General features: G+C 40.2%; 1 protein-coding gene across 4 annotated transcripts in view; it reads left to right on the forward strand.

Moving 5' to 3' along the window:
• ATF6 (activating transcription factor 6) overlaps window positions 1-19,388 on the forward strand; it is an 82,643-nt gene that overhangs the window by 15,285 nt on the left and 47,970 nt on the right. For 3 of the 4 annotated variants that reach the window (XR_012629898.1, XM_074876786.1, XM_074876788.1), the window contains exons 10-14: window positions 10,376-10,519; window positions 12,312-12,431; window positions 13,362-13,464; window positions 14,627-14,691; window positions 18,721-18,835. Coding sequence is in view for 3 of the 4 variants with exons in the window: in XM_074876786.1 (XP_074732887.1) it covers window positions 10,376-10,519; window positions 12,312-12,431; window positions 13,362-13,464; window positions 14,627-14,691; window positions 18,721-18,835 (547 nt within the window). In the remaining variant the exon portion in view is untranslated. The remainder of the gene's footprint in view (window positions 1-10,375; window positions 10,520-12,311; window positions 12,432-13,361; window positions 13,465-14,626; window positions 14,692-18,720; window positions 18,836-19,388) is intronic. The other variant, XM_074876787.1, reaches the window with a different exon arrangement.

The raw sequence follows: 19,388 nt of genomic DNA on the forward strand, positions 1-19,388 counted from the left end.
GCTGTCAAAGTAGATTGAAAGGTCAGTTTGTGTTCATATCTTTGCAGCAATCAGGAACTGTAGAAATGTGACAAAGTTAATTTCTTGACCTGTTTAATGTTTAATAAGATAAAGCAAAAAGAAATTCTTGGGTGTCTGGCCAAGCATGCCAGTGTAATCGTTGTGCCTGAACTAGGTGGTCTGCATCAGTACTGGATTTGGGCAGTGAAGAGAAATGTAATTGTAAGTTTGCAAAATTTCAGGGAATTACTCTTATCTTTCTGCTGCTTTTTTTTCTTCTTCTTAGCAGAATGAATACTTGCACTGCAATTAAAATACTAGACTGTATCAAGGTGGTGTGAGTGTTGATTGTGCAATACCCTTTGGAAGGCCTAGAATGTGGATTGTATAAACCATTACTTAAGATTTCACTCCTCCCATACACATTTTCTTCCTTTTATAGAGGTGTCACTGGTAGCTCTACAAACATGATAGTCATGATTGCTGTTCTGCCTAGACTGTAACAACAGAAGTTTCCAATACATGTGATGTTTTTCAGTCCCTGCAACTTCTTACAGAAATAGGTAATTTTTTTGTTATAATACCCATGCTAGCTTATAGTTCAGCAAAAGTACATTTTCCCCGAGTTAGCTAACTATGGAACACCTAATTTCTATGGAGTGGTTAACTGGAGATAAGTATGACTTGAAACTTTGTGACAGTTTTGCCATTTCTTCTATGTAGGAAATAATTTCACCTGCACAGCTGTATGGAGGTGTGACAGCATTCAGGCACAGGATGTTTTGATTCAAACATTAGCAGTGAATATTTTATTATTTAAAACCCATGACCCATTGTAAAGGGAAGTAACATCCAAAAAAATCAGAAGAATGGGAAATCCACCCCCTAAATTCTGTAGCGGACTTTGAAATTCCCTTAGCAGGCCTTACTGTGAGATGCTTCTCAGTTTCTTGATTGGAAGTGATAGGATTCTTTGGAGGCTAGAGGTAAAACAAAAGAACAGGTATATAGGTTTTCTCTTTAGCTGCCTATTTCTGTCAAATCACAGAAGGCAGGGAAGCGCTCAGGTTGTCTGGGGACAGAGGTGTGAAGCTGAAGGACAGTCAGTCCTGCCAACCCTCCGTGGCTGCAGTGGGTCAGTAGAGGTGCAGTGCAGTGTTGAGCACTTGGCATCCCACAAAAAAACATCTGGCTGGTGGGCTGTGTAGTTAGTTCTATGTTTTCTTCCTCATTAGTGGATGTGTGTTGTACTAGCACTGGTTCACACATAATTTTATTTATTGGTCTTAAGTCTTGTTGACTGTGTATGTAAGTGGTGAGATGTTTGTGATGTTTCATGGAGGACTCAGGCTGTGCTGTTCTGCTGTTTTAAGATTATGGGAAGCAGTCCACGATGTGGCAGCCCTTGGCAAACATGTTTAGCAGATTAAATTGTTCTACTGACACATTTTTTTCATGCTGACAAATATATTATGTGTGTACAGGTAATCTGTAACATTGAATTTGGGTATGGGGCTGAAAGTCTAGCAGGGAAGGTGGTGTATCGACCTAAGAAACCTGCTTGAAATTATGGGAGGAAGAGTCTAGTCCAGTCTACTTAATTGCCAACAAGCTTTTCAGAATATCCCTCAGTCTTGGACATGGCACCATGTTATCTCTGAGAAGAGAATGTAAGTTGAATTAAATATAAATTGAATATAAATGTGAATTGAACACTTTCTGATTGTGAAAGTGGCTTGTCTAGAGTTAATGGTAACTGCATTATATTGTACTGTGTTACTAAATTCTTCTGGGTTTGTTGATAATTTGTATAGAAAACTGAAACTTTCAGTTATTAAAAGCAGAAGTAATTTAGCAGGAATTCTATTAGTGTAAGTTTCTATTTTATCTATTTGCTTTATACTAGAAGAAAGGCGCCAGCAATTTCCCATCTGCGTGTCAATGAACTATTCTCTAATCTTTGTGAATTATTTGAATTTGGATTTAACATCTATAAAAACTTCCTTTTATTATTATTTAAGAATGATGGGTGAGGTGTATGAAGGTAAAAGGGTACATTTTGATTCAGTTCCTTGCAGAGGTCACCCCCTTGCCCCAGTCTTACATACCATGAGGTGCCAGACAGGAATTGGCAACCCACAGTATTTGCACAAAAGGCTGTGAGCACACAAACCTTGGCATGCAGCAGGGTTGGGAGCTGGAACCACAACATCTGGAGGCAGGTATCTGTGGGAGGCAGTGTCTCCTGCCTTCGTGCTTGCTGTCTGTGAGAGCCAGTGTCAGTCAGCACGGCTGCGTTCTCAGCTGGCGTGGCACCCCTGAAAGATGGCTGACTTCTGGCATTAAGAAACATCTAATTAGCTGTGCATTTTTTTTGTCACTTACATGAAATTTGAAAAATTTCAAACTATTACAATTCCTAGATGCCTTTTTTTTTCCTGTTGTTTAATTTCCACATTTGGTTTGACTGTGCCTGGATAAGTAACCAGATCCGAAAATGCGTTAAACAAGCACAAACAATGCTGAAACAAATGGACACCAAACACATGTTCTAGTCAAAACAATCCATGTATTTATTTTGGGGATATTTTTCTTTTGTTTCTCTTCCCTGTTCCCATGTGAATATAAACTGTCTTGTGTGTTTAGGTTTTTTTTATGCAAGTCCTACATGTGATAGAAAATATTTGCAGGAAACTAACCCAACTAATGTATAAAAAGTAGGGAAGGAAGAAGGATCACAGAAGATCCAGAAGGTAAATTTCCTTCATCTCTGCTTCTTGGGGCAGTAGCAGCAAAGCGTGTAAGCCAGGCACTTGCTAGTGGTCCTGGCATTATTTTTTTGGCTATGAAAAATGTTCAACTAGTTATTTTTTCCCCTTAATCAGTCTGCTCAAGCTTATGTAGTGGTCATCATCTAACAGCAGTCTTAAAGCATTTATAAAGATGTCAGCCAGCCAGAATATGTTCTAACTACCATTTCAGATATTTAGTGAACAGAAAACAAAGAAAAATGTGAAGTTGGAGAGAGGAAAGGCAGATCTGCAAAGTGATTGGAACAGGGGGTTTGAGACAGTGGTGTGGTGGGTTTTTTTTTTAATTAATTTTGTTTTTTCTTACAAGTCAGCCACCTCTGTATGGCTAGAACCCCTCTCAAACTGGAAAACAGACTTGATGATGTAACCAAAAATTCTTAAGCTGTATTTGTGGTAGAGGATGACTGAGGTGGTGATTGATAGAGCTAAGTAAAGCTGCTGCTTCAAAATCTCTTGTGTCCTGTTGACCTACAGCAGCTGTGCTAGAATTGTTGGCCTTTTGTAGAGACTTCATTGCAGCTCCTCTCTAGAGTGTCCTGATGGGTTTTCCTCTACTTTCCAGGACTATCCTGGAAACTGAATAATCTGTTAAAAATTTAGATCCAGTGAGCAATCTGCAAATAAAGACACCAGCCTGAGTAGTTAAGTGTGATTTGTCTGCTGTTGTTGTAGACTTCAACAAATGAAGCAGTTGTTTTTGACTTCTGAAAGGGTGTGTCTCATTTCTTAGATTGCTAGCACAAACATTAGGAAAAAGAACCAGAAGTGGTAAGATTAATCATCTTTTACTAAAATGAGGAAATCGCCCAAGTGTTGTTCAGCTGCATGCTACTATGGTCTGCTGCTTGTAAGGTCTTTCACCAGCACCCAGATGAAGATCCCATCTAGTCTGCAGGCTGCTAGTCAGTATTTACGTAGCATGCTGAGCTTTTGGAGCACACATGATTTGGGCTGCTGAAAGCACACCTGTATTGGTGTCAGTATGGTTTAGAGGCCTTACTCAAGCTGAGCAATCTTGAGTTGGTGTGTGGGAGAGCAGGATTTGGTTTTGGTGCATTTAGCTGTTTTCATGCAAGTTTGCTATAGTTTGGGCCTTAATGCTGGACTGCTTGAGTAAAGAAACAGGCTTGTCTTACAACAAGCAGGAGCCTAGGGGTACCCTGGCGGTGGGATGTGGGAAGGTTAGAGAAATAATTCTGTAGTCCCCTTAAAGGGAGCATTAGGTGTGTGGGCAAAGGAGCTAATCTCATTACCATAACATCACATGCAGCAAGTGTTGTGTTGGTGCAGAGATGTTTGAGCTGTATATTGCGCGCTCAGGTTTGTCAGTGCAGATCCCACCCACAGCAGCCTGTCCTGGGCCAAGGTCTCAGTGTGGTCTGGATCTCACTGCTGTGCTGCCCTAGCAGGTGGGCTTAATCACAACATCAAGCAGTGTCCTGGCATGTTTGAAAACACCGCAGATGTCCTCTTGAATAATAAGTGTGAAGTGGACAAAAGCCATGTGTCTGGCACCTGCCTAAGGTGAAGGGCAATGACTAGCAACTGAAAGTCAGTATTTTATTTTTCCTGTTGCCTTAACAATTCTTCCTGATTGCGTGTGTGCTCCTTGCTCACTCCATTCCAGTGTGAAGTCGGGCAAGTTAGTTGAAACCACCACTGGCTTGCAGAGTAATGGAGGAGGAACTCCCCAGCCAGGCTCCTTGTTTGGCTGTTGCCTCCTTCCACCTGAGCCTGATCTGGGAGTGGTGCTGAACTGTGAGCATTAAGCATTGTACCTGTGGCCTGTGATTTTCTTCAGCTGCAGGTTGGGTTGTGTTGTCTAAACCTGCTCTGAAGCATTGAAGCATCTCTAAAACATGTTCTGAGAACAGAGAACTGCAAATCGTGGCCTGTACAACAGGCTGAGTTTCTTACTCCTAGTTCATCCAATCTTGGGCTTTTTTTGCACCCGCTGAAGGATAGAAGAGGATTGTTTCTCTGCTTTTTGCAAGCCTCGGTAGCCGTCCATGTATCTTCAGGAGGTTAATAGACTTAAATGTGGTGTATATCTGAAGTATGCTAACAAACATACATAAAAATGATGACAGTCAAAGGGCTATTAATTTCTTATACACTAGTAGAGAGAAACTGGTGAAATGTGAAGAAAAAACTATTAGCTAAGTGCAAGAGGCATGCAACAGTGCCATGTTAGCCAGCTCCTTCTGGCTGCTAAGGTGTTACGGAGCCCTCTGTTTTAGCAAAAGCTCTGGAAGATATTTGTGGCTCTTAACACTTCTAATATGGGAAACTCACTTTAATTTTTGTGACACTGAAAGAATACATTTTAGTGCTAAGTTGAGTGTACATTTGTGCTGGAGATAGCCCAAAGCTAGAAAACTGCTTCTGTAGCACACCTTTGGTCTTGTGCTGTAGTTTCTCCTTGAAGAGAGAGAGAAGTTGAGAGGAAAAGGACATGTTGAGTAATTTGGACTTGGGTTCAGTTTCTAGACATTTCAGAACCTCTCTTGGTGGATTGGTGCTTGAATAAAATTGAATATCCTTGTTTTTCTTACAAAATATAACTGCAAGAGCAGGAAGTGATTCCTTCCTCCTTCCTTTACTGATCACAGCCACATGTTCATCCTGACACAGTTGTGCCTTGGCCTGGCTGTGCTTGCTTGCCTTGTCCTGCTGCTGGGGTGCAGTTGCAGAGCCTGAGCAGAATGCCAGATGCACTCACTGATAACTTACCCTTTTCTCCATGCATTCATCTGCTGGGCTGGGAGTGAAATACAGAAAGTTTTTGCCCTGAATGAACATTGCAGTTGAGATGGCTTGCATCAGGCTTGTCCAAGCTTTGGCAATAAAGGCGAGCCCACTTCCAAATAACTGTATATAGTTTTCTAAGCAAAAATAAATGCTCTGGGTGTCGATACTTGCTTTCTTCCTTCCTTTTCTAACAGCTTTATTAAAAATAAATTGCTTTTTAAAGAAAGCAAAACACAAGAACACAGAGATCGTCCCTCCAGTTTGGGTTGCTTTCCTCATCCTCCCCAGCAGAGGAAAGAGGCTGGGCTCTCTTACCAGCCCAGCGCTTGCAGAGGGTAGCTCTGGAGCACTAGGCAAGAGAAGGTAGTGCCTTGCTGTCAGCAGATGGTGCCCTCATTGGGAATAAGAAATGAGAAATACTTTCCAGAGAGTGTTTGGCACTGTGGCAGCCTTGTCTGGTATCGGTTAGGAAGAGGACAAGGTCCTCGGTTGGTGTCTTCTTGCAATGTCAATTTTAGCCCACTGGAAACATCCCAGCTCCATATTCAGAGATGGTTTTGTCCCCAGAAAACTCTTTGTTATGATATCATTATTGGCTTTCTTCTACAAATTACTGTACAACTTAAATGTCAGTATTCAAAACTTGAAGTGCACAGAGTTTGTTCAGCCAGAACTACAAATGAAATTTAGTTTGGGCTCCTGGCAAGACTTGCTTTCACATTTATCAAGCTGACATTCAAACCAAAGAAGTAAAAATACAGCTAAAATATCAGGTGCCATTGAATGCCTGGAGAAACCATGACAGGAGTGTTTCTTTTCTTTCCCTCCTATAATCAAATTTATCTACACTTCTGAACAAACATCTGCATGAAGTATTTAGTGCTGCCTTCTTTTTTCCCTTGGATCCAGTTCTTAAACAAGCCGATAGCTCAGCCAGCTTGGACAGGGTGTTTGTGGCTATGTGAAAACCCTTCAATGCTCACAGTATCTGGGATGTCCAAATGCAGGCTGCAAAGCCTTGGTAGGTATCCCAGGTGTGTAAGTGTGGCCAAACAGAAAAGCTCCCACCTTCCAACTTCTAACTGGTCATCTTGTCCAGTAAAGCCATTTCTCAGCTTCAGTCTTCCCTGACTTTTAACGTGGGGCAGTAACTCAATTCCTGCAAATAGTAGGACTTGCTCAGGGTAGATATGCCAAAGTGCTCTTTCTTTTCCAAATTCTCATCTTGTAGTCCAACAGAATGAAAGAACCGCCAATGCTTTTATCATCTGTCATATTAAAACATTTTTAAGCAATTATTGATATCTTAGCTGAAGATATTGTTTTTCAGAAGCTTTTTTCCCCTCTGTGTGTGATCATCTACCTTTCTTTTTCACTGTTTCTAGCCTCTTCTACCTGTTTTTAAATGCTCGATAATGGTTTCATCTTCAGTGTCATGGTGTTGGGATCTGCTCTGTAGACCCTTCCTGTTCCAGCTTGTATTGTTGCTGTTCCGCCTAGCACTTGTAAAGCTCAGTATGCCTCAGGTGGGCAGGTGTAGCTCTGCAGGAGAGATCAGCCCTTCATCTCAACTGATAAAGGGATTCCTTGGTCCCAAGTCAGGCTTTTCCCCCCCCGTGTCAACTTGAGATGTCAAAGGAGGAATATTTCTGATATCCTGTGTCATACCCTCATGTACCCGCTTGGCAAGGAAAGGTCTTTGAGAATAAGTCAGAGGATATAGACCATTACCTACATGTCCTCTCCCATCTATTAGCTGAAGATGGAGCCCTACTTGCAAACTCCATAAGTGATCTCTCCTGGGAGAAAGGAAGGGGAAGAAATGATACACCAGAACAACAACATCTTGTGTTCATATGGGGAAAAAACTAGCAAAACTCCCCAAGTAACTAGATGGTGGAAGCAGGGCAGTATTTCAAGTTGCAGAGTTTTTCCTTATCCAAAATGAAAGTTCTGTTGGTTTTGGGTCACTGCCACAAACCAACAAGGAGTAAGGAAGGAGAATTTTTTAAAAAAATTTTTTAGACATATTTGAGACTTTGAGAAGGAAGCTTTTGATCATCTTCAAGGTCCTAAAAAAATGAATGGGATGGCAAACGTAGCCCACATAGCTTAAAGGCAGAAATTGCTGCTAGCCCTGCTTCAAAAGAAACATTCTATGGAAATAACAATCCTGATAAAGGAAAGGGCATTGAAATAAATACCATAAATAATACCACATTTTGTCCTCAAGTTGGTGCCCATGTTCTCAGAAGTGGGAGTCATGGATTTTATGCCTGTAAGAATAGCGAAACATACTCTGTTTGCTGCCTCCTTTGTCTTTTGCTGCTGAAGATATCTTCTTTCAGGTTGAAACATCCCATATTTAGCTTCTGCCAAAAGTGAAATTTTAATTTTGATGAAAAGATTAAGGTGTTTTAAGCAGGCGAAGAATAAAAATAAACATTTCCTCTCTATTAAAGCTGATATAATAAAATGAGGTGTGTGTGGGTTTAAGTGGCTGTACCGCTAAACCAACTAAATTACAAAAACTGAAGATTAGCTGTGATTGCAGAGTGATGCTTATCTTTATCCTTGATGGACATGGTTTGGGTTTCTCTACTTTTGTTTAGAGTTCAGGGTGAATTGGGAGTACCAGTGTGTTGCATGTGGTGCTTCATCTCAAACTAGTCACCTCGCCAAGCTGGAACCTGAAATAACAAGAATCGCCTTTGCAGAACGAGCAAATAAGAAGGAAGAACCATCATAGAAAACGCAGATTTGTTACAATTCTACTGATTAAGTTTTTGTCAGCTTTAACCAATGACATGGGAAGTTTCTCTTGTTCAATGTGTCATTTTGAAGAGGAAAGGAGACAAGTAGGATGGAATAAAATGCCAGACCCAGTAGGTCCATCAACACACTGGATGGCTGATACACTTCAGGTCATGGAGAGATGGTTTGCAGGAGAGTTACAGCTTTCAGATCTTCTGATGGATATTCTTGAGTTACATGAATAAACTTCCATATACTTTCAGCTGTGATGGCTCTAAATTAGGTAGAGTAGGGACATTTCACAGATGAGTGACTTCCAGCAGGAACATGTGGCATCCCTTTAAGCATCAGCCTTAGTTTTGAGCTCTGGTTCTGGACTTGAGATTCTGCCAGTTGCGCTTTCATTGGAAGAGGAGAAACATGATCTCATAAAATATAGTAGATAGTGGAGATTGTTTCTGTAAAATTGGATAGCCTGATCTATGAGGCTGTGAATAAACCATCCAGCTTTCCATGCTGTGCAGTAGAAGCAATAAGACATTTGGATGCTAGTGTACGTATACAGTAAGGAAGCTGTCTGTAAGTACTTTTCTGCCCACTGTCACTAGTGAAAACAGAGCCTGTAGCATTTCTGCTGCCCTGATTCTGTGCCACTGCCTGGAAACCTGAAGGAGAGGAGGCAGTCCAAGTGACGTCAGCCTGGATCTGGGATTGCCCTGGCTCTGGCGGTTCTGCAGAACGTGACACAGTTACTCACGGGGAGACCTGGGTTACTGCTAACAGGAGCACAAATGTGTTGGCAAAAGAGAGGGGATTGCTAGGCAACTATGTCTGTGTGCCTTCTGCTTAGTTGTGGAGTATTTAATCTGCCCTCCTTGCTAGTTCTTGCCTTTTTCTGCTACTACCATTTGTATTTGTTGCCTGTTGCAATGTGGTGCCATGTAACAAGTAGGAAAATGAGATCTTCCTCTGCAGAGTTTGTGCTCTACTACACAGGAGAGGTGGGGCATGAATTAAAATGTACTCTGTAGGCAGTGATCAGCATGCATGGCAAAGATCTCATCAGCATGCTGGGGTCTTTTTGTATTTTTGCAGTGTTGCTGCTGGTGATGCTCCACTGTTGTCAGCTAAGAAGATTAGGACTTGAGTTTATAAATATACATATTTCAGGAAGCAACCATATTTCTGAAAGAGTAAAGCTAGTCTCTGGAGAGGATGTCTTGAAGTATTGCTTTTGTGCTTTCAAGATTTCTCACTTGTAAATCACCCTTCTGAACTGAGATGCAGTCAATCTCATATAGCAGTTCTTCGGTCACTTTTCCAGCTCATATGTGAAATGCTGCTACCTTGCTTTGCATGGAGAGCAGCACAGACGTTCCTATGCTGCTTGGCTGCCTGCCTGCCTGAGCAGCCCCCGGGGCAAGATCCTTCAATCAGTGCAAGCACAGACCAGGACGACGGGGTATCTGGGACCATGGCCTGCTGCCACTATGTAGATGGGGTTGTCAGCCCTGCCAATGTTTCTAAATCCAAGTAGAATTGAACATATATAAGTTCGTGTACAGTTTTGTTAGATGTCTGGCATAATAGCTCAGGCTTGCAGCTGCACGGAATTTGGTAGCTATATTTTCCTTACATATTGTATTCGTATAAACTATGTTGATTGTGCTTTGAGGCTGATGCAAGTTAAAGTTCAGGGGTACTTTGGATTGAACATAGGTAATTTTCTTCTGCCTGCAGATCTAGGTTACAAACAGATTGATCTCACTTCTATCAGGTGAAGTTTATGGGGGAACATGAAAAGCAGAGCATCAAAATCCTTTGAACAATTAAAACTGGAGAACAGAATTGCTTTTCTGTTTACTAATGGTTTGAATGACAGAAATATAATGACACAAGACATCATGTTTTTACGTTAGTCGTGACATGAACCTTATCCACGTAACATAGCATCAGACAGAAACTTACCCACCTGAGCATTTAGCACCTTACAGTAAAGTGTCTTGCAGACCCTTTATATATGCGATACGGTTTGCTATGGTTATTATGTTTTCCAGTGTATTTGAAAGGGATCCCAATGGAGTTGGTTCCACGGCAAGTTCCAGCCACCGGACCAGAAATCTTCTGGAGTTCTCAGCTAGCCAGGAGCCCAGCACAGCTCAGAAAATACCTGGAGACATCATTCCTGAGAAGAGTAATAGGTGAGATGAAAACCTTTAGTATATTTTTAGTGGCAGAGGGCAGTGGTGCTTTTAGAGTTCGCTGTCCTTTCATTTGTTAGCCTTTTTGGCCAGTGTTGTTGCTGCTGTTACAGAGCAACTTTGTTTACAAACAGTGTTTTGAAAGCTGTTCTCTTATTTTTTTTTATTTTTAAACAAAGTTTACAAGGTTGCTTTTCATATGAATATGATGTTTTATCTCCCAGTTTACCCTATACGTAGAGCTTCAGAAGTGTACACGTGGCTATGCTGAATGTTGTTAGGGACAGTGTGGTGGAAGAGAGCGTATAAACAAGTGTATGTCGTGGAGATTTTCATGAGATCCTTCAGTTCTTCATCTGTCTGCTTTTTTCCCTGATCTTTGTTTTAGCTTGCATAGTTATGGTATTTGTCATATTATCTATCCCTACTTTTCAAGCTGGAGTATTTATTTTTTTAGTTGCTTAAGACCGGGGAAGTTCACGATTAAGAACATACTCTGAACTTAGTACTGTACTTTTATAGAAATCTCTGAGTCCATCCTAATGCTTATCCATTATTTAATTATATAGTTGCTTTCAAGCTTCCTAGATCTCCAGCATTCAGTGCATAAGTGAATTTATAATTGTCTCCAGATTGAAGTCTGGTTAATCCAGCTCATGTTTTCCCCTTACAAGATTCATCGTATCAGATTGTCCCTTTCCAGTAGAGTGTTTTGGCTGGTTGAACAAAGCCAGGCACAGATGTGCAGAAAGCCCTTATGTATTTTGCCATGCAGAAAGAAGGCAATAAATCAAGAGCATTTTAAGGCTGTAGCCATGGTGAGGACTTTGTGTCCTATGTGGCATGTTTCAGACCATGTCTTATGCGACATAGTAGTAGAGTGGAGGATATGCTAGTGCCTGTACCTCCTCCTCTTCTTTCACTCTTTCACCCTGTTTTTTGGCAAGCTCTGTGAGCTCTTTGCTGCATATTCTCCTTTATCAGTTCTAGATGCAGTAAAGAGAAGAAGCAGGATTGAAGATGGAGAGAAAGCTAGGAAAAGGAGGGGAATGTGAGTAAGGCTTTTCAGAAAGAAGTTGATGTTTAGGAGCTACAAGTCTCTGTTAAAATCAAGAGGACTAAGGCTGTTACATTGATACCCTATCAAGAGAGGAACTTATAATAGGTATTTGGTGATAATTCCTCAGGAGGTACAGATAACCAGGAGAAAGTAATCTTAGTCTTTGTTGCTGAGAGTGCTGTGGACTTTTGTATTGAAACACATGCTCTTTTTCACTTTTTATCAAAGTCAAGCTAGCTTCTGGACACTCTCGGAGATGTAAATCCTCTCCACTCAGTTGTAATATAGTTTGTGGCTGCTCCGTTGTCATATAGCTCATGGACTTTACATCTGCATGGTTTTAGTGGCTAATAAATTTAGTATTTCTGTAGCAAATCTTGCATGACCTTGGAATGAAAGAGAAAGTTGCCTCTGCAGAGATCTCATAGTTTACATATTATGAGGAATATTTTACAGGCTATATTTTCTTTCAATATCTGGCCTCTTTGGGAAGAGATCCAACATCTGCTAATGCTCAACTGTCTGTTGAGTGCTATCAGACCTGTTTGGGGAATTGACTGAGACCGCTGGATGTTTGAGAGAAATTGTTATGCACCTGTTTCAAAGGTCCCATAGGAGCAGTTGTAACCTTTGTGGGTTTGACGATGGTAGTGCTTATTCTCTGGATTTGGTCAAAGGTTCATGAAAAACTATTTTAAGGGATTTCTTGATGTCTTTTTCTTTTTTTCCCAGGTATGATCGTTCTGTATCTGATAACAAAGCACTGATGGTAGTCTCAGAAGAACCACTGTTATATATTTCACCACCACCACCCCCCTGTCAGCCCCTGATCAACCGAACGGAGTCCCTCAGGTGAGCAAACAACCTTTTCTGAGCATTTAAGCTTTTATTAGGAGTTTAGATATAAATTGTGTGTGGGGTGAGTGCTACTGGCCAGTCAGCTCTGGGTGATGTTATTGTCCGTTTGTAGTGCTCATCCAATACATGACCAGTGCCTCTGAAAGTGTCCACATTGTCCAGTGTCTGCTGCCATGGAGACAGGAGATTGGCTTGGATCTTTGTCATGTTTTGATGTTTTTAGTAATGATTTTCACTCAATGTTCAGACTGGTCATTTAGCAATAGCCGAATAACAATTTTCTGATTGCCTGGAGGTTTTTCATGGCTTGAATGAGAAAACATTTCACATGTAGAAATGTTTATAATATGGAAATCAAGTCCAGCTAAAAGCCTATTCCATCTGAAGTACATCAGAGATCGTCTCCTACCCTTCAGCTTCCAGTACAAGCTGACTTAACCTGACATTGCAGATGGGCTTTATTCACTGTTAGAAAACACCTAGCTGGACTTTTTCCAAAGATATGAGTGCGTCACTAACCTTATCTCCATTCTGCTTTGTCCCTTCTTTCTCTCAAATTTATTTGCCATACTTCAGCCTTCTTGACCAATATTTTGTCTTGAACTGATCAACTTTCGATTTTAAATTTCAATAGTCCTTCCAGTACTTCCAGAATTACTGTTCACAGGGCAAAAGAAAGTACTGTATCTGCTTTATATTGAAACATCCGTGATCCCAATAATTTATAGATATTTCCTTACAAATTCCCTCATAAATTTAATCTTGCAATTATATTTTCTTACTCTGGTATTAAAAACAAGTTATATGAGGTAAAAGAGTAGTAATCAGCAGTGTCTTTATAGTGGTGTGTTAAACTGCTTTCTAAAATTAAAAAGTTCTGCCACTGTTCTTTGAAACATCTGTTAATGCTGTCGGTTTTTCTAGGCTGAATCATGAACTTCGAGGATGGGTTCATAGACATGAAGTGGAACGAACGAGATCTAGAAGGTTGTCAAAGAACCATCAGCAGAAAGCACGGGTTTTGCAGGTAGGCAGGTTTATACTGCTGAGTCAATAGAATGACAAGATAATTTCAGACAACAAAATATTCTCGCTTACTTGTCTGCTCTTGTCATTACAGACAAAAGTAGCAATGGTGCCTGTAATTAGGGTACCCAACACTTCCCATTTTAAATTGCTGGGTTTGGTTGATTATTATGTTGTCAAAGTTCTTCCATTCCTGCTCTTGGATTCAGGCTAAAGGTTTTTAATTTTTTTTAGCAGTCATCAAAATATGTTCAGTGTTTTCTAAAATTACTTTTATGACTTCTCTGTAAGGCTGTGTAAGGATAAGGCTAAACAGTTGGTTAATGGAGAGAAATATAACCTACAACGCATTCATATGGCTTATGGTTAAAGGGTACAGCTGATTGGTTTTGTTAAAATATTTCTGCTTCATTTTTTCAGATTTTTGCTAGAAGGATATGTTTTTGCTAAGACTACAGAATTACAAGATTTGTGCTCATATTTCCTATTTTTAAAAATCTTTCATCTACATGGCATATCAGTAGTGAGGATGAAATTAAGACCATGAATTCTCAAAATGTTTCATTTGATTAAGAGCTAGTAACAGCCTTAAAAGGAATTGAACTTAACAATGTGGGAAATACCACACTTTTCTGGAGAAAAATTATTGAATACCGAACTTCAGATTCTTTCACTGGTCTCCAAAAGAGAATGGTAGAACATTTAAGCAGGGCAAGTTCAGGTGCTTCTAGTGTTTCAAATGCCAGAAGTGTGTTGTGAGTAGTATACTTTGACAGTGGTACAAGGTGGATGTGACCTCGGAAGAATTCTGCAAATCTGACATCACTGATAGCAGATTTTGCACTTGGATGACACAATATGTGCAGATACTGTGTATGGTGCCAGCCTCCCTTCTTTGTCTCTGAATGAGTGACTTCAAGTTTAGCTGTATTAAAACACTTCCTATTTTTTGCATTTCCAGCTTGATTGCTGTCCATTTCAGTTATTCATGTTTCACCAGTGGGAAAACATACATTTATTGTTCAGGGCACTGATTAACCTCTGCACCCCCTGATATATTCACTCTGTGCTACAGATGTGCATCATGTTTTATGTAGTGCCAAACCAAGGAAATGCTTACTGTTTTCACTTTGTGTCATCTTTTTGTTTTCCTCCTTTTTCAGAGCTCCCTCAGTGAGAAGACAGATTCCCAGCTAATGGCCATGCCTTACACAGACACCAGCCTCAGGTAAGGCAGAACAACTGCTTTGTTATTGCTTTCTAGTTAATCTAGTTTTTCACCAACAGCTGGTAGAAAATGCCAGTTTTAACCTTGTTGTCAGGATTCGTAAATCAAGTGCTTAAGAAATTATTGGCCTAATTTCTGTCCCATAGCAAATAACTGCTTCTAATGATTCAAACGAAATTTGAAGAAACCCCTGTATCACAGCTTCACTCTTCTGGGGCCTTTCTACCACTGAGTCTTAACAAAACCTTTACTTCACTCTGCAGAGTCCATTCCTAAACAGCTTTGAATCTTTAGGGAATAAAAAGGCGGGATTGTCTTGGGAATAGCTGGAGGAACTTCAGTAGTTCATAAGAAGGTTTCAAAGAGTCTGCTAAGAGAAACGTTTCTCTCACTGTCTTCAAGAGTAGAGCCATTATAGCTATTACCATATTAATTTGAAAAAGTTAAAGTATCATTACATCTTATTTGCATGGTTTGTCTTCATCTTCTGATTTTCCCTAATGATTAGAACATAATAATCCAGAATTTCGTGATTCCCCAGCCCCACCCCGTCCTGTATACCTCTCCTGTCCCTTTTTTCCTGGGGACAGGAAGAACTGGAGAAAAAAGCTTAAAGAAATTAAAATTCTCCCTCCTGAATTCTCTGTGACAGTGTTTAAAAGGTTCTCTGCTTTGAAGTGACAAAGAGGAGTAAGCAGAATGGGGTATAAAGTGGACTTTTTGATGAGAAGAACACCTGAAATGTTGCCATTGAAAGTAAGACAGCTGTGGCCCTTCTGTTTGCACTGCTGCTTTGAAAGCAGGATCAGCCTTGGAGAAAATACCAAGCTGCAGGCAAATGTTATGGAAACTAGGCTGCCAAATTTTGATATGTCTTGACTGATAAGAAAAAAAGAAAAAGTTTTTTTTAGTTCTACAGGCAGATGAAGGATGTCTGTTTTAACTGAAGACTGGATGAACAAGCCTCATGGTATAAGGCACTTTAATATACATGCCTGCATTATTCTTAAAAAAAAAAAAAATCCTGGTTATTAGAAACAGTCTGCAACATCATGCAGCTCTGTATGGAATAGTCTGCTGTGCTCAGAAGGAAGTAAGATTTTTTTTTTTTGGATGAATGATGTTTAAATGAACAGAACCAGTGAGTCATGGCAGCTGCATGCTGTGACTGTCCGGGAACTGCTAAGAACATAGAACAGACTTCCAGTTGTTCACAGAGCCATCAACTATTAGATGCTCCATGAAATCATAGAATCACAGGGTAGTTTATGTTGTAAAGGACTTCTGGAGATCTCTAGTCCAAAATCCTCCTCAAAGTTCAGGTTTACTCTGTGTCTCTGTCAGAAGACTGTCTCCCTCTCCTTTTGTAACCCCCATTAGGAAGCTGAGGATTGCAGTGTGAGCCCCTTCAGCCTCCTCTTCTCCAGGCTGAACAAGCCCTTTGTCTCCTGTCTCTCCTTATGCATCCTGCACTCCAGGCCCTGACTGTGATGCAGCCCAGGATGCAGTTGCCCCCAGGGTGCCCTGCTGGCTTGCCTTCAGCTGGCCTGCCAGCACCCCAGGTCCTTTCTGCAGTGCTTGTGCCTCATGGACAGGGAAGACAGGAAAGATGCTGTTTATTCACTTACGTTATTGATGCTACTCCTGAAGCATTGCCTGTGGAGAACTGTTAATGAACTAGCGTTGTCTCTTCAAATGTGTAAAACCAAAACTAAACCACTTTTAAGTTTCCTGATACTGTTTGTAGATTGCCCTGAAGCTTTTATTAATGATTCAGGTGCCTTTTTGTGGAGTATATAGTCAAGGTTTTAATTTTTAATGCTAGTACTGTGACTGGAAATTGAGTGACCTTTACCTTCTAGAACACCCTTGTTGGTGACCTGAGTCAGTGAACAGGACTATATACATTAGCAAGATCTAGATTTCTCTTTGTAGCACTGATGATACCACATTGTCACATTGGTGCTGGATTCCAAAAGAAAATTGATCAATTGAAAAGTATTGCAGTGAAGTCAAAGCAGAGGAAAAAAGTCAAAATCAAGATGATGTCAAAGAAAGCCATTTACCTTCCCCAGCTCTCTTCAGTCTTTTTAGCTTTCTTCAGAGGTAATTTTGATGAGGGTTTTTGCAAGTGTGTATTTAGGGCTCCAGATATCAAACTGGGACTCTCCAATTCTTTTTGTTTCTAAATTTTACAGTATTAAAATTGTGGTTGTTGGTGCATAAAACAGAGTCCACAACCTCATTCCTTCTTAAAACAAGCATATGTGCAACATCCTAGTGCTCTGTGATGCATAACAGAGTGCCCCTTGAACTTTTAATATACACAATTTAATATGACACTTTTTTGTAATATGGTAACATATTATTAGAACAACTGGTAGCTTTGTACCTGTTTTCGGATCTTAAGTTCCTCCATTCCTTTCATGGAGGAGTCCATAGTGGGTACTCTTAAATGCCCAAAGGAAGTATGGTCTAATACCAGTGGATTACGGGTATCACTTGGAATTTGGGACTGGTGGTAGACTTGTTCCATAGACCCAGGAGAGCTTTGTAAAGGCCCAGTGGTTTCCAAGTGCTTTGGAACAGCTTTCTCCCATGGCTGGATTTAGAATTATAAAAGGCTGGTTTTTAGGTCTAGCTCTATCTTCTTGAGTGTGGGCGAGCAAACGGATCTGTGGGACCTGTTTCAGTTTTCAGGATGTTTTACTGAGCAATGTGTAGGCGTGTTGCCTTTTATCACAGTAGAACTTCAATGCTGAATCTCAGTGGTGGTTTGGTGGGCCTACGTGTTTTTATGAATGAGTAATCAAGCTCAAATTAGCTCTGATCTTTGTTTCCTGTGTGTGAAGGATGTGATCTGATTCCTCGCTTGCATAGTTCTGCTAAAGAGGATATATGCCTGCTCTTGATCCCCCAGGATTTACACCCCCGATCCTGTTAAAGGGTAACTGCCTTGGCAGCTACAGTCCTTCGATTGCAACAGGACTGTATTAGCAGTAAGAGAGGAGATAATGATGGTCTGCTATTGCTAATGCTCAACAAAATCACTTGATGGTAGATTTGTGCCTTGTTTTGGGTGCATAGTTATGTACATTTTAGAAACATACCAAAATAATCCAAGCCAGCAACCATAGTTTAAAATCTGGCTCAGCAGAAGACGGCTTGGGAGGGATAGTCTGATCAGTGTTTTTGCCACAAATACTGCAAACAGACAGTATGCTATTAAAGTGGGAAAGAATTAAAATGACTAGTTGAAGGTCCAGTCAATGGTTTGTGTAAGTACAGCTTTCCAATTTGATTAAATATGTTATTTTTGAATGAGATTGGGGAAGTATACATGATAGCAATATGTGCTGGGAATTTCTTACCTTTCCAAGCTAAACAGTGGATAAGTACCACGATTGTACAATTTGCCAGTGGTTTTGCTTAGACTAGTTTAGACAGTGTCTTTTCCTCATGTCTGATATATATAAGATGAGAATTGTGAAGAAGATGAGTCAGAATTATGTGAATATCTCATTTTTACTCATTTTACATTTATTTGACAGTAAACGAAAAGCTCTGTTTATGCTTACCTTTGCACTTCTTTCAATTTGAGTGGTTTGGATCCTTAGCAGTAAAAAGAATTTAAAAATTATTAAATGTTTTGATTTTTTTATTTCAGAATGACATTTCATTCTAAAATTTGCTAAAATGTATTTCCAGAAGTCATCACAATTTTTCAGACACTTTAGGTTGACTTGAAACTTCTTTTTTTCTGTTGAACTAGCAAGCAGATTTTTGTCAGCCTCAAAAGCGTGAATAGAATCAAGCCTGGAAAAGTTTCCTGCAGCAAGACCTTTAAAGCACCTTGAACTTTCAAAAAATATCCAGTAGTTTCACTGTCTTCAGTTGTGTTTAAGGTTCCTCATGCTTCTCTCTATGGATGAAGAGCTGCTGTTCTTTTGAAAAGCAGATCTTTAAAGTCATTCTCTTGCTGAAGTTAACTCTGTCTAAAATAATTATATCCCCCCTTCTTCATTTCAGCAGGAACTCAGGGAATGAGCTGCAAGTGTATTATGCCTCTCCAAGGAGCTATCAAGATTTTTTTGAAGCTATTCGCAGAAGGGAAGATACTTTCTACGTGGTGTCATTTCGCAGAGTAAGTGTAGTAGTTGTTCAATACTGGCCTTTTATGTGTATCCATCCATAAGACTGTTTCTAATGCTGAATGCCTCTCCTTGTAACACAAAAGATGACCTAGTCAAGGTTGAAGCTAAATTTGTTTCTTCATAAGTGATACTTCTGTATAACCTTTACGGTAATATGGCCCAATTGTGTTCTTTGCAAAATATGCCCGTCACAGTTAGGAATGGAAAGAGAGCTTTACAGAAAGCATTGTAGTGCCAGGGCAAGACAGCATGAAACTGCATGAACCCTATGGTTAAACATTTATGCATGGTAGCAGAGAATAATTGGAATAGTTACCTGCATATTTAATAGGTGTATAAACCTCTTGTGCTTCTGGGAATAAGTGTACCCTGTGCAGAAATTATTTTTGCTAGCTTAATATAATATGATTTCTGTCTTCCCCTAAAACACTTGCATTTGCAGTTTTACGTATTACATATTGCAGCCGTACAGGATGCCGAGCACTGGCACAATTTTTCTGCTGTTTTGTGACTTGTAAGTTGAGACAGACGAGCAATTCTGCT

This window comes from Strix uralensis, chromosome 8 (genome assembly GCF_047716275.1).
Source record: "Strix uralensis isolate ZFMK-TIS-50842 chromosome 8, bStrUra1, whole genome shotgun sequence".
NCBI lineage: Eukaryota > Metazoa > Chordata > Aves > Strigiformes > Strigidae > Strix > Strix uralensis.